Genomic DNA, 16,184 nt, shown 5'->3' with positions numbered 1-16,184 from the left:
ACATGGTGCGTTATCCTGCTGGAAGTAGCCATCAGAAAATGAGTACACTGTGGTCATGAAGGGATGAACATGGTCGGCAACAATAGTCAGGTAGGATGTGGTGTTGACACAATGCTCAATTGGTACTAATGGGCCCAAAATGTGCCAAGAAAACATCCCCCACACCATTACACCACCACCACCAGCCTGAACCGCAGGATGGATCCATGCTTTCATGTTGTTGACACCAAGTTCTTACCTCACCATCCGAATGTTGCGGCAGAAATCGAGACTCATCAGACCAGGCAACGTTTTTCTAAGCTTCGATTGTCCAATTTTGGTAAGCCTGTGTGAATTGTAGCCTCAGTTTCCTGTTCTTAGCGGACAGGAGAGACACCCGGTGTGATCTTCTGCTGCTGTAGCCCATTCGCCTCAAGGCTGGATGTGTTGTGTGTTCAGAGATGCTCTTCTGCAGACCTCGGTTGTAACAAGTGGTTATTTGAGTTACTGTTGCCTTTCTATCAGCTGGAACCAGTCTGGCCATTCTCCTCTGACCTCTGGCATCAACAAGGAATTTGCGCCCACAGAACTGCCGCTCACTGGATATTTTCTCTTTTTCAGATTCTCTGTAAATCCTAGAGATGGTTGTGCAAGAAAATCCCAGTAGATCAGCAGTTTCTGAAATACTCAGACCAGCCCGTCTGGCACCAACAACCATGCCATGTTCAAAGTCACTTAAATCTCCTTTCTTCCCCATTCTGATGCTCGGTTTGGCCTGCAGCAGATCGTCTTGACCATGTTTACATGCCTAAATGCATTAAGTTGCTGCCATGTGATTGGCTGATTAGAAATTTGCGTTAACGAGCAGTTATCAGTATATCAGAAAAGACTTTACTTCCAAATTGCAGAATAACCTGAATAATAGGTAAAATGGGAACATTTTAAAAGCAACCCCTTAATAATAATACAACTAATAATAATGTTTCATTCAGTATGTAGATATAATTGTATATCTTCCCATTGCTTCTTGTGTATGATTGTGTACATTTTTTTGGAATATGTTTTTACCAGTTACATTGAGTCTGACTGGTTCTTTCTGTTTGACTTTGTGCGTGTATTTTGACCATCTCTGTGCTGCTGTTGTCCTGCTGTTGGTTTATCAATAATCTCTGCAAAAGGATTCCTCAAAACTGCCTACGGTGAGAGCCTTATGTTACAGAACATTAACCTTCACACATACGACATTGCATGAATCTTTTAAAACACATGCCTTAAACAGAGACGAAGCACCAGAAACACATAAAATATGTGGCTAAATAATCCCTAACAGGGAAATTGTCATGCATCGTAGACTTCCTACCAGCATTTCATTTCCGACGACATCATTATATTAACAGTGCAAATTAGCGAAAGGAAACTAAGCGTGAAGGAAAGAGGTCTGACAGAATAGCCAAGACAAAAAAATTACACTGAGTGTATTACTGGTGTGGGAAGCCACTTGAAACATAGTGATGAGCTGAAAGCCTGTATTTAAACCTTGTAGTCCTATTAATGTTATACCTTCTAACACCCTGCAGGAAAACCACACTTCATTAATCAAAATAATAGAAGAGCGGGGATGTCTATGTCCTCTGTATATATAATCTGGTGCATCTTACGTTCCAGAACCAAACGAGCTGCCAAATATCAGATGAGACGTGAAGAATTTTAATTTAAAATGAATCAGGGTAATCAAACATTGATTATATTATCATACAATGGGATTCAAGACTACCTTAAAGGTATACTTCTCCCAAAAATAAAAATTTTCTTCTGTTTAAACACAACATTCTGTGAATATAGCCAGCTTCTAATGTAAAAAGAAAAAAAAAAAGAAAAAAAGTAAACGCTGCCGCCTCATAGCAGGAAGGTTGCTGGTTCAAGCCTCGACTGGTCCAGTTAGCATTTCTATGTGGAGTTTGCATGTTCTCCCCATGTTCAACTTCACCCACATTCCAAAGACGTGTGCTATATGTGAATTGGGTAATTTAAATTGTTCACTGTGTATGTATGTGTGTGAATGAGAATGTATGGGTGTTTCCCAGTGATGGGTTGTGGCTGGAAAGGCATCCGCTGTGTATAACATATGCTGGATAAGTCGGAGGTTCATTCCACTGTGGCGAGCCCTAATTAATAAAGGGACTAAGCTCATTTAAACAGTCTGCAGAAACACTTTGACTGACATTCCCCATTGTAAGTGTCATCAGAGGAGGAAAGCCCCGCCCATTAGAGAAAATCTCTCCCTCATTAGCATAGGATGTTAGTCTTGTTTTTGAATCTGCCACTATGCTGACACACAGGCATTTGTAGCTCCGCCCTCTTTTAAAAAGAGCACACTCAATTCAATTTAAAGCAACCGTCACCAAAACGGCACAATTAGGATCAAAGTCTAATAGTGGCAGTTTCAAAGAGTATAAAACATTATTTGTGGGGTGTTTCGAGCTGAAACTTCACATACACACTTTAGTGTGGGAAATAGTCTCCAGATAGTGTAATCGAGACATCAAGAATAAATTTAGCTCAGTCGAAAAATGACTATAGTTATGAAGTGATGTGCGTCTGTTCAATACAGCAAGGCTGAGCAGAGTGTGAGTCACCTGACATTAAGCGAGTGGCGCGAAAAGCCGAAAACATTTGGACATGTTTGTAGAAAAGGCCTTTTGCACAATGCACTGATATGTTTAATAGGGATGCAATGATTAGCCGATTTCACTATAAACCGCGCTTTAAATTATTATGGTTAATAAATTAATAAAAACCAAGGCTTCTCAAAGCTGCGTTTCTGTTGAACAAAACGAAATTGCTGCAACTAAACAAAGTTATGCTAATACGCACACACATTGGATTAATTATAGCAGCAGCCCATTCACATATTGCGTCTTTTCCACACGCAAGTTCATTATTTCCAATGGAGACTTGCGCATATTGGGAGCAGACTGACGCATTCGCACCCTCCAGGCGCACACAGTAGACGGTATCTCATGCGGTAGCGGTGAGAGTTGTGCGTGGCTTTCAGTGCAACGTAAACAAAAGACACATTAGACGAATTATTTAAAAAACATTTTAATGATTCAACCCAGGCTCATTCTGAAAACGTAGTCCTGTGGACGTTTCTGGAGACCGCAAATTATGTAGTCGGAGGTACGTATGGCTGCAGTTCAATTCTTAAGCGAACGCTACGGGGCGGTGTGACGCCGTTCCCTTCAGTGATTGCCGGTTGACCGCTTACCTCCGTGTGGAGGGCTTTCCCGCTGCAACCAGTTTGTCCGATTAGCTCATTGTGTACACTGGCGGACTTCAGACGCAGGGAGGAGCTGATGACGATGACTGGGTTTCAGTCCGGGGAAGAGTGGTTCCAGAAATCAGGTAAGACAAAAACAGAATCCAAAAAATTAAGTGAACAAGTGAATAACAGGCTGAGAATGTGGTCAAATCCAAAAACGTGGTAAAAAACGAGGGCTTTTCTTTTTCTTGACGGCTTTTTTTTTTGTACATTGTTGGTTGGGTTTAGGGAAGTAAGTGGGCGGGCGGGTCGATTGGTAAAACTGTTTGGGTTTAGGGAAGGAGGAGGGTGGGTGGGTCGGCCGATTGGCCGGTCGCCCAGTCAATCATTCAGCCAGTCAAACGGACGGTCATTCGACAGCAGCCTCTTGTGGGTTTACGCGAGAATGGCGCGGGTGCAAACGGCGCTCACGAGAGACGTTCGACATGCAAAAAAGCACGCACAGGGGCCTCTCGCGGATTTGCGAAAACAAAAACTGCACAAATATGTACCTCCCGGGACGTATTTCGCGGCCTCCAGAAACATTCGCGGGACTACGTTTTCAGAATGAGCCTGGGTTGAAATGATTATGTTTGTATGAACGCAGATAATAAAAACAGTTTATTTAAATTCTTAGCTAATATATATATATCTTAAATTAACATTAGACAAAAACAATAATCTATTTATTGTTATATTTATTTATTTATTCTCTGTTCTGTCATTTATTTTCATTTTAAAATTATCACTCAAGTTTAAATCAAAAACTTGTGAAAAATCAAAACGGACTATTGTTTGTTTTTTATTAATATTTTGTGCGGCATTTAGTTACTGAGCAGCGATAAACAACACTTTAAAATATAAGCAGTTTTCTAGTGATTTTATAAACTAGTTTTGAATTTAATAAATGCATAATAATCGTGATTAAACTGTGAATCCATGATTATTCTTCAGACTTAAATCGTACAACCAAAATCAATGATCATTGCATGCCTAATTGTTACGCAGTTTAAAACAGAACATGTAATGAATGTCTCTGAACTTAGTAGAAGAAGCCTACTTGAGCAATGCACTGATTTTGATGTGCTTCGAAATACATTCATTCATTCATTTTCTTTTCGGCTTAGTCCCTTTATTAAGCTTCGATATACAACATTTGAATATGCATGTAAAAAAAGCCACATTGTACAATGCAGTGATGTTGCGTAGTTTCAAAATACAACATATTAACGTTAAATGTAGAAAAAGCCAATGTGGGTGTTTTAAGAAGTAAAAATACATCATATGGGCTCTTATGTGCTGTTGTGTCATCGCTTATATTGCAAGTCATATCTCTCCGGCCCCTCATTTGGGATGCTTTTCATGAACTGGCCCCCATGACAAACTAATTTAATAGCCGTGCTCTAGAAACTTGTTTTACCTCTTGTAAAAAGGGGCATAATAGGTCCCCTTTAAGTATAATCTTTGCGGTGCTGCTCATGATTGCTAGAATCAGCTATTTTTCATGTCTGTTTTATATATTTGTCAGCATATTTTCTGTATATGTAACGTATGACTGCCTATGATCTGGAGATACTGTACATCCACAGTCCAAAATAGACACGTTCAGATGCACAAAGTGTGTAGTGGTCTCCACTGCGTGACTGAGCACTTGTACTTGCCAAGAAACTGAAGAAAAGATTGTTACTTATTAAAGAGAAGTGCCCTCGTTCTAATTCTGTGAAATGGAACAATCAAAAGGTAAGACTTTACTGATCCTAGGAGGGAAAATCAATGCTTGATAAGAATCTTGTTTTTCTTTACTACCAGAAATGTTAGCCATATGGAGGTCGATAGGTGAGATAACTGTGACTGCGGTTGTGGGGATACTGGGCCCCCTAATGGTATCTCTGGGGGCAGCAACACATAGTGGGCCAATATTGGACACTGGTAGATTGAAAAACGGTCACTTGCGCTGATGAATCTCAATTTGTGCCGCGATGCTCATATAATGGGGTATATGCCGAGCTAGTGTTTTTCCGATGCTGATAAACTTCCGGTGACCTGTTTTTGTGAATTTTTCCATTTTATATGGCTCCTTTTACAGCATCGATGTTGTAATGTCATTAAGAAACATTCAGTTAAATAAACTCTGGCATTCATTTAGTTGCTCAAGCGTAAAACGAGACAAAGGTCGTTTACTCACACGCGCCCGTCAGAATCGGCAGGCTAGAGCAGAAGCTTCATTGAATATACTGGGGTAAAATAAATGCTCATATTAACAAAGACACGGCGGGGGAAAATGGAATGTAATGCAGTGCTTCTTGTACAATCTGAGACCCACTTTATATTGGATATCACTCAGATAATGGAGATCGCTGATTTTGAAAGAAAACAGACCTTAAACGCGCCGTTTTTTCCATTGCATACAGTTCGCCAGAAGCGCTTCACCCAGGGTTACTGGCAAATTAAAAGTCCCATTAGCATGCTTCGGGATATACTCTAAATATAGTATAATGAATCCATGAAAGAGGACAGGACAGATCCATCCTGCCCTGTATCAGCATTTCAGCTGGGTCGTGTAATGGTTTAGTGGATATTTTTTTGGCACAGTTTGAGCCCTTTTGTACCCTACGAGCATTAAAGTCTGGCAACCGAAACATACGCCACTAAGATTATTCAATAAACTCTGCTCCTTTTCTGTCATCATCACTTTGTCTCCGTGCTTCTGCTCTTCTTTGGCTTTCTCTGTCAGCTTCTTGGCTGATAAAACACACAGCACCAGACAAGACTTGCTGTTAACAGGTTTTTTTGGGGGGCGGGATTAGACAACTCTGCTGGCTGGATGTTTGAATACTAGACAAAACACATATTTTTTGTCAGAATCTGGCATCCAGGGCTGGATCTGATATATCTGGAGATTTAACATTTTGGCGAGGGCGACAGGATGCAATAACACAGCTGCTATCTCCGTGATTTGGAGTTGGGTGATGAAAATTTGCAAACTAGAGTCCACTTGGGCTACTGAACGTACTTTAGCTGGAAAATAATGCGGACGTTAGTTATTCCCCTTAGAAAATGCATGTGTATCGAAATGCCTGTCTTTTTTTGGTCGCTATAACCAGACCACTGCCAGTTTAGCCAATTATAATTCCGCACCCCAGGTTGCCTTGGTGGAAAACCACTTTTTTTTTTTCATTCAGTCATGAAGGCTCTCAAAGTATGCGTTCATGACCGACCTCCAGTAGACAGTAGCAGACTCTGAAATGAGATGCAGATTCAGAGTTCCACATGAGGTGGTTATTAATTAGCAAATAATACAAAATTTATGAACGTAAACATCAGGTGAGCAGGTTCAATTGTAACCCTGTGTTCTAACAACACGCCACATGACAAGACGAAACACGACAGATATTTAAATACAGCCATTCAGAAGCACAGAATAGTGCACTTCAATGAAATAGTAAGGTTTATAATCTATTTAGTACATATTAAACCTATTTAACATTATTAAAACATTATTTACCCAATTATATTTGAGCACTCCGGGTTGAGGACAGCAGCATAAGTGAGAAACTGAAGCTGGAAACCCATCCTGTAAGCGTTTTCCACTTCGCTAAACTACAACAAGGTAACAGTGTAAGTTTGATCCGTGTGACTTCTTGTAAATTCAGTATGTGTTAGCAGATGCTATCATTTTAACACTTATAGAGAACTCAGAAATTAAGCTGTGACACACTTGAGAAATGGTTTCTAAATTTTAAAGAGCCCCCTTTTTGAAAATTAACTTCCATACATTGTGTAACACAGCTCTTGCAAGTGAAGTGAAATATCCAGCTAAGGCTTAAAGGTGCAGTAGGTGATCTTCCAAAATGCTAACCGCTTAGCATATTATCTTTGGACGGCGGGGAGGGACTGTGATTCAAAGCCACACCCCCTGAAATCGCGAGCGCGCACACCGTGTCACAACAGCCGACAGACAACCCACTAGTTCATATCATTCGCCAGTTAGTTAGTGCCAGCGCCGTGCAGGAATTACATGAAATACTTTGCCACACTTACATGCTATTTCAGAGCGAATATTCAGAGTAGCATGGTAAAAAGTATAGGAAGGCGATCATTGTTCACAAATGACCCAATGTGTATATAAAAGCAACTTCAGCTCAATAAAGCAGGTTAGGCGGAATAGCGCTATTTACTGGAGTTTTGTTGTTAAACTAAATATAAATCTACATTATAGATGCTGTCAAAGGACCTTATAAAACTGAAAATAATCACATCAATCTTTCACCAGGAGATTTCAGTGGCTGAACAACACTTCTGTGCATACAAGTCATTCATAACAGAACACAATCTAACATAAAATAGTTTCAAAACAGAACATTACCTGTCTAACAGTGCTACTTCAGCCATGGTGTCGTCCTTCCTCCAGCGTGCTAAAGTGACTCCAATACTGATTCAGGTTTTTAAAAGTTTCAATTCAGCTTTTGATTTCTCCCTGTCCGTCTCGTGAACGTGAGCTTTAAAGGCGAATTATACCCGCGCCTGGCTTTACAGTAATCGGCCCGAGCTCGGCTGTCCTTCGGCACCTCCGGCTCCGACTCGGCATTTGCGAGCGGCCCGCAGCTCGCTTGTAGCACATGCGTTTGTGATGCAGACGGGCACGCGTCAATGGCGGATCTGCGTGAACACATGCGCAGAAGTCGGAATCTACATTTGCTGACAGACAGTCTGACCTGCCTATCGGAATTAAGGGAGATGACGGTCCGACTCTATTTAATTGGATGAACATTTTTTTAGTTTTATGCTTTACCCAGAATATAAAAATACATATAAACACATTTAGATCATTTACTGTAATCATTACTATTGGACTGTGAAGAGACTTTCAACCAGCACAACAAAAAAATGTTTCTGAAGACAATCACCTACTGCACCTTTAAATCTGAAAATTGACATTGCTTAAGACTATTGATTCATTTATAAGAGTCTACACGCTAGTGTTTTAAATGAATCGTGGAGATAATGAATCTTTAGCCGTGTCGACGTCACGTCAATACGGAACTCAAGCCCCGCCCATTTGCTGCATGCACAAACCTGGAAAAATTGAAACCCCCGGCCCAGCCCACAAACACTGTAGAAAGAAAAAGAGGAAGACAAACACTATAGCAAAGCCAGGCTGAATCTTCTCGTGAAGATTCTGTCTCACGCTGAACGCAGTCGACCAATCGCAACAGACTAATTCATCGGACCAATCAGAGCAGACTAGCATCGCTCTAAGGAGGGGTTTGGGAACATATGAATCACTGAGCGAATCATATGGGAGTTGCTGGGATAATACGGTAAAAATAAATGCATATTATAAGAAAATGAAAGTGTTTTTTGACCTTGCATGCATATCAGACTGTTGTTCGAAACCCCCAAATGCAAAACATGACCTTTTTAAATGCATAATAGGGGCATTTGAAAGTATATAAAAGTTTTAAGTTGTAGACTTTCGGAAGCTAAATGTATCTCGAGATATTGAAAAGATATGAACGAAAACCGCAGTCAAGGTAATTAGATTTGTGTCATTTGTCTTAATGCAGTAAATGGGAAATAAAACAGAAATGATGCGGTTTTGGAGAGAACGCCGAAGGCATTATAGCTTGAAGGATTTTTCAATTAAAGAGGAAACGTTTGAGTAAAAGCTTAATGGATTATTTCACCCAAAAATGAAAATACTGTCATTAATTATTCCCCCTCATGTCGCTCCGATCCCCTGAGGCCTTCGTTCATCTGCAGAACACAAATGAATACGCTTTAGACTTCTTGGAGTTTAAACTTAGTCTTGGGACTAAGGGTGGGATTCTTAACCTACATTTAGACCTGCATAGCACTGTGCCATGCCTTTAAATTCTTACGTTTGTGATTTTTAAGTCACAATTTAATTTGAATATAGAATCAATTAAGAACTTTTATTAATTGATTCACAATTACTAGAAAAAGAATCGTGATCATCGATAACCTTTTTTTCTCCCATTCCTAATAAAGATGACTGATTAATATCACTATTGTCATGTTTGGGTTAACTAACCGTTTAAACAATAGATTTATGATCAATAAGCAGCCCCAGATAGCACAGACAGCTGTCATGTCTTACCTTATGCTGTGTGCTTCAGGGCCATTCTCCTCTGTTTTTGAGGTGATGTGCATAAGTAATCCTTTTATATGTCTGATGTGGTCCAAACACAGTGAATTATGTTTGATCAAACAAATGAATAGTGAAATATGAAGACAATGATCAATCCCTGTGGTTTGTACAGCACCTTTCATCAGTTGGAATATAATTTCATATAAATATATAATATTCATATAATATAATATAAACTTTTGCATAGATTATGGTAGAGACATTTTTCTTTTTTCCAATGATTACAGACATGTGCAGGAACCACCAAAATGAATTACAGCACCCTAGACGACACAAAACCTAAAAGGTACACTTTCAAATTTGAGTTTACAAAAAAAATTCAAAAAGCGCCTCTTCTTTAGGTGTTTATTATAACACTGACAACATATACAGATATTTTAAACACTTTTAATAGTGTTTTATGAAAATTCAAAGGGTTTTCTTTAAAATGATACCAAATTTTTGCATTTAAACTTCTGCATGTGGATTTGGGAACTTTTAAATTTGGGTAGGCAAAGTCCAGGCGGAAATCCCAAAACAGCAGCAGAGTTTAACTGGTTAATCTGTTAAACATCATTATATTTAAACACATTTATATATATATAAAAAAAAAAGTCACAGGAGGGCGAATCGTTTTGACTTCAACTGTTTATCGTTTTGAATAACAGTGATTACAATTATGACCAAAATAATCGTGATCATCATTTTCCTATAACCGAGCAGCCCTGAAATAACATATCCCAAAGATGCACGAAAGAACCAAAATCTAATATCGGGTCAACGGCGGCAGGAAATAAATGTATTTCTTTCCTCTTAGACCATCTTTAACAGGATTAAGAGTTCTGTGACCAGCCGTTACATAAGCTGTCAGAAGTGCGTAACTCACTCAGACTCTTCTCCACAAACCTGTTTCAACTGCCGGCTGAGTGGGGGCAAGAACATATGCCTGTCACCCACCATAACTCAAGCAACAACCTACAGGGAACACTGTTCCTGTCACACTGCTAACTCGCGCAATAAGCAGCCCTTTCAATGCATTTTTAGCTTAACAACTGAATCAATATGCTAAAGACAAAGGCAGCACTTTCCCTTTTTTTGTGTGCTAATTAAGCTCGGAGTACATTCATAAATATAGATGAGCTTCAAGAATTTAAAAATAAAACATGGCAAAACAGGCTGAATTTGTGTTTACTTGCATGGTTATTAAAATTGAATACAACTGAATATTATGTGCCATTAAACATTATTTAAAATTTTTACAAGAATACAATGTGAAGTGCATGCAGGATTTTCTCATGCACACAACAACACGGCATGTAAACTGATTGAGGGGGAATCTTACTGAGCTGTAGAGGAAGCCCTCTCCGTTCATGCCGATGTAGAAACCCGCTTTGACTCCCTGAATGGCCACCACCCTTAAGCCGACAGGAATGAGGTTGAAAAGAGCTGACGGGACAAAACACAAAGAACACACATTGCATTACAATAGGTTTGGCATTGCTAGAACCAGCGGCGGAAAGAGCTCTGAACAAAAATCATACTCAAGTAAAAACGAACCATTAGTTTCTCCGAAATGTAGTGCAAGCAGAGTAAAAGTATCTGTTGTAAATACTACTCAAAGTCTGAGTAAAAAGTAAGAGTTCGTATTAAGGGTGCTTTCACATCTGTAGTTCGCTTCATTTGGTCAGCACCAAAGGCAATAAATGATACATTGTTGCATCTTCTGCCGTCTTTGGGTCGTTTTCACACCACTTCTGGCTTTGGTCTGAACCAGTTGAAACTAACCAAAATGCAGTCACCTGACAAAATCCACATCTCTCATTGGTCAGATGTTGTTGAACATAAACTGCTTATTGATTAGTCAGAATTCACGTGGGGGAAAATGCCAATGAATTCCCGCAGGTAAACAAAACCAGCAGACACAAAATGTCGCTTTTTACTATAAAGGGACGACTGCGCTGATTGATTGTATCCCTGCTTTAGACAGATACAAACTACACATTTTGAGAATGAAGCGCGGCCTTGGCTGGAAAACAGGGTTTTAATGCATCGCTCGTCACTTCAGGAGGCGTGAATTAATTTAGCTAAACTGTGACATGGTCATCTTGCGGAAATATTACCAACGATCCATTAGCTCATGTTTTCCCCTCTCTCTGTTGGTAAAGCGCTGTCAACAAATATTTTTCCTCCATATCCCATAATGCACAGCGCATCGGCCTACGGCAGCTGAATTAGTCCAGAAGGCGCAGTACTTTTTGCGGTTGGATCTGTTTTAGTACAGATCATATTCTCACCACAAACGAACCGCTCCAGGGTTCGTTTGAAAGCGTACCGAGACCACCTCTTCAAGCAGCTCTCGGTACGCTTATTTGGTCCGCTTTTGGTGCGAACTTGAGTACGATTGCTGCATTCACACCAGCCCAAACAAACTGAACCAAAAGTAAAAAACGAACTCTAGTGCGATTCAATCGAACTAAATAAGGCAGGTGTGAAAGCACCCTAAAAGTAGTCGATATGAAAGGCCGATGGGTTTACATGCTATTTGTGCATGTGTGTGTGGAAACGTAACATTCTGTAGGGAATTTAGTGAGAGTTTAAGGCCATTTGGTGATTTCAGCCCTCATACAGTAGACATCTTCATTACCATTCTTATGGGTACATTTTGAAGCATTTCCCCTTCACACTCTGTTTCAAGGGCCAAGGGGAACGGGTAGGGGTACAAAAATAGACTTAGAATAGAATTAGGCATTAATATCTTGCACTTTGGTAATGTAAATGTCCATTTTAATACACAAAATGCTTTTCTGATGCAAATTATGGTGAAGTGCAACCGTACAGTGCATTTCAGTGGCCAAAACAGTTTTTTGGATTGATCTCCATTAGAAACTAAGAGATGCGGATTTGGACAGCTATTAAATCACCACACAAATTCTGTTTTTGTCAAAATAAATAAAAATGAGGGCAATTTAATCGTTAAAACACTGACATTCTGGATTCAGACAACAATTTCACAAACAACACCCTGTGAATTGAGAAAATCCCTTAATTTAATTTTCCTTCGGCTAATTAATCTGGGGTCACCACAGCGGAATGAGCCGCCAACTAATCCAGCATATGTTTTATCCAGCGGATACCCTTCCAGCCACAACCCAGCACTGGGAAACACCCATACACTCTCATTACACTACGGCCAATTTAGCTTATTCAGTTCATAGCGCATGTCTTTGGACTGTGGGGGGAGAACATGCAAACTCCACACGGAAACGCCAGCCGACCCAGTTGGGCCTCGAACCAGCGACCTTCCTGCTGTGAGGCGACCGTGCTAACCACTGAGCCACCGTGCCACCCAAAATCCCTTAAATTTCCCTGAGAAACATATACCATCCAAATAGGACTACAGTTAGCAAAAACAAGCTATGGTGTGATTAGCATTTAAATTGAAGAGCAAAAAGAAGACATAAAACTCATTACACACCTGTGCCTGTCTGAATTTGACAGATAACCATTGTACATTATCCTAGATTAAGAGGGCAGCACTCTTTATTCTCTATGTGGTAGAAGGAATGAGCTTTTTCTGCTGATCCTCAATATTGTGGCTTTAAAAAAAGGTGCCGGTGTGCCCTTGTCAGCTGAGCTGATTCAGTCTCACCCGATAAACATCAGTGCCTGCTGCTGTGCAGGGGTGTAAATTTGTCGGAAAATGCTATACATACTACCCCGGCATGTAAAAGGTAGTCTATAATGTCAGTGCAATACAAAAAAAAGACTTTCTTACAGTTTTTGTCTTGTTTCAAATTCAATTCAAATATCTAAAAACTCACAAATCACAAAGCATTTTCTAGACCAGGGGTTCCCAAACTTTTCAAAATGACAATGCCAGTGATTCACGACCCCTAATATCCTCTGAGGTGGTTATAAATACAGAAACCTTGCATGCAATGGCGCACACACACCAATAGACACAAGTCTATTCTTCGGTTAATTTTTAAATGGAGGTCAGTGCTGTAAATGGGCCAGAAAGTTTAACCTGGTGTTATAAAATCAATCTACTGCATCTGACGCTATTGCTCTGTCTTTAATATAGTGTAATCACCCCAGGGGTCGCAATCCAGTAGAACTAGTAACTATAAGCTACTATACTAACTATATAGTCTATAGTAACTATAAACGACTATTTTTTCTCTTCAGTAGGTTATGGATAAAATATGGCAATCCTTATGGTTTATTAAAAATGAATAGTTGTTTGGAAATCACCAGGCAACCCCCCTTCATTGTCCCGTGACCCCTCTGTGGGTCCTGACCCCCACTTTGAGAACCACTGTTCAAGACAATTAACTAGGGATGCACCGATATGGATTTTTGAGCCGATATCGGTAACCGATAACTCCTAAGATTTGGAGACTGATAGCCGATATACTATCCGCTTGTTAAGTGGTGACGTGTTTGTGACGTATGTATACTGTTTCCGGGTCCAAGCCATTTGAGTGGAGAAATCATTCGTTTATAGGGATGTAATGGTATTGTAAATACCGTCATACCGCAATATTAATTTTTTTCGATATTACCGTAGTCGCATGACTCTGTAAAACTATAGGTCTTCTGAGAAAATTTGCTCAGGCGAATGAAGCGAACGGGAGGTAGCGAAAACTACAATTCCCATCAACCCATGCTTGACCATCATCCCTTGCGGTCTGTTGTCGCTACAGATCCAGTAATGCGGAAATGGAGTGTGCTGCTAGAAGCGGGGATGAAAAAGAGCTGGAAAACTCTAAAGCGGGTGTTGTCGCCGCGCGCGTACTGAATAGCGGTGTTGTCGCGCGAGTTCTTATCAGCTGTGTTGTCGCGCGCGTACTGAATAGCCGTTTTGTCGCGCAAGTTCTTATCAGCTGTGTTGTCGCGCGCGTACTGAATAGTGGTGTTGTCAGCACACTGTTCACCTCTATCTCACTCATGGTTTGTCCTCTCAAGTGGGGGAAAGACAAAGCACAACGTTACCCACTGCTGTCAACCTGGGCCAAGTCATATCTCTCTTGTCCCAGAAACCTCAGTCCCAAATGAGAGGGTTTTTTTTCTGTTGCAGGGGACATTGTAAATACCCAGAGATACCAGCTTTTACCAGATTATATTTATATGATAATTTTCCTTTAAACCCATCTCTATCTAGTGAGTGAGTGATTAAATGTTGAATGTGATGAGTTTTCAACAATACTAAATTGAAACTTAATTTTTTTACATGGTTTAATATTTTTTTGTTATTAAAATTGAAGTTCCTGTTTCAAAGCTTACAGATAGATGGCTAATTTGTATGTCATTGACACTTTTGGCTCTTTTTTGGAGTATTTTCATAAGTTTTGTTTTTTCCTGTAAATGATTCAATAAATACCGTACCGTGACATTCATACCGAGGTATTACCGTACCGTGAAATTCTGATACCGTTACATCCCTATTCGTTTATGATCACGTTTTATTCCTATCACACATTAAAGTTAATTTTATATAAAGTCATAGTGTACACAACAATCTCTGGGCTTGCTGCATAACAAATACCAAAAATTGAACAATTTATAAATAAATGAATCACTTTCTGGCCATCGGATATTAGGCATGGACATATATACTGTGATCGTGATTTTCCAAAGTATTAAATCACTTTGTAAACGTTTATCATTACCATTTCATGAGTCTCCCCATTCAGTTGAATAGAGCGCTTGGACCCGGAAGCTGCTTCGCGTGACGCCACACTTAACAAGCGGATAGCCGATATGTATAAATATTTCAAAATGTTATATTTGTGTACAGTGAAGAACTGATTTTGTTTTAAAGGGGTGTTCCAGAATGTAATTTTAAGGCTTAGTTGTGTTTATAAGATGCAAAGCAATGTGTGCTCATGTTTAACTTGAAGGAAATCGCGTTATTTTTGTCATAGATCTCACTTTGATTATACACAGCTACTCAGCTAACATGAAAACGACTGTCATATTTCCTAGTTCCTCTGAAAGCCCCGCCCTCAAGTGACTCTGATTGGTCATCGTCATAATGTGCTGCGATTCACGGATCGGCTCCACGTCACGCCCATAAATGCACATGCTTTTCTGCTGTGTAAACAATCAGTCAACCTCCTGCCTGCTCACTTAAATAAAATCTGACAAGTGTCTGTAATAAGTGAAAATGGGGTGCGGCTTCTTTAAGAGACCTCGTCTTTGTGTGTGTCTATGTGTGTGTGTGTGAACTTTCTGTAACAAGTGCATGTGCGCGAGACTTTCTTTTTCTCTGATGCTCGGATTAAGTTATTTTCTGTAATATATCGTGACAGAAGAATAAAGCACAAGATGTGGAATGCGATTTGTGTGAGCCTTGATTTATCTACCACAAGTTAGGTGAGCTCTCCTGTATTTTTTTTTAACTACGCGTTACACGACGTGGTTCACATATATCCAGAATATGCAGGTGTAAGTAATATGAATCATCCACATATCTTTTGCGACTTCATTATCTGAGATGTGAAACGCATGGCAAGGCTGCCTAAAGACAATTAATGCAAATTCGCACACACACATAAGAGACAGGAACACGCTAGTGGAGCGTGTGTGTATGTGTTTACAGCAGTTTGACTGATGAATATGAAATTGTAGCTAAATCGTTTGCGGTGCAAAGCAGCATTTCCCATTGTTTACATCGTTGCTACAGCATACCGTTAACGCTAGACACTGTACATGTCATGATCAATTTTAACTAATAAAAACACTTACAGG

The 16,184-nt window shown here is 39.9% G+C and overlaps 2 protein-coding genes across 7 annotated transcripts in view; both read right to left on the bottom strand.

Annotated features, from left to right (window-relative positions):
- Positions 1-16,184, bottom strand: part of il20rb (interleukin 20 receptor subunit beta) — a 203,216-nt gene that overhangs the window by 62,572 nt on the left and 124,460 nt on the right. The window lies entirely within an intron of this gene.
- The window catches only part of fgf12a (fibroblast growth factor 12a), a 93,909-nt gene that overhangs the window by 23,688 nt on the left and 54,037 nt on the right, over positions 1-16,184 (bottom strand). For all 6 annotated transcript variants that reach the window (XM_087240115.1, XM_087240112.1, XM_087240111.1 and 3 more), the window contains 1 exon segment: positions 10,774-10,877. In XM_087240115.1, the coding sequence (XP_087096241.1) occupies positions 10,774-10,877 (104 nt within the window).

Source organism: Danio rerio, chromosome 2 (genome assembly GCF_052040795.2).
Source record: "Danio rerio strain M-AB ecotype USA chromosome 2, GRCz13ab, whole genome shotgun sequence".
NCBI lineage: Eukaryota > Metazoa > Chordata > Actinopteri > Cypriniformes > Danionidae > Danio > Danio rerio.
Note: the sequence above shows the minus strand (reverse complement) of the source record. Positions and strands in the feature narration are given on the sequence as shown.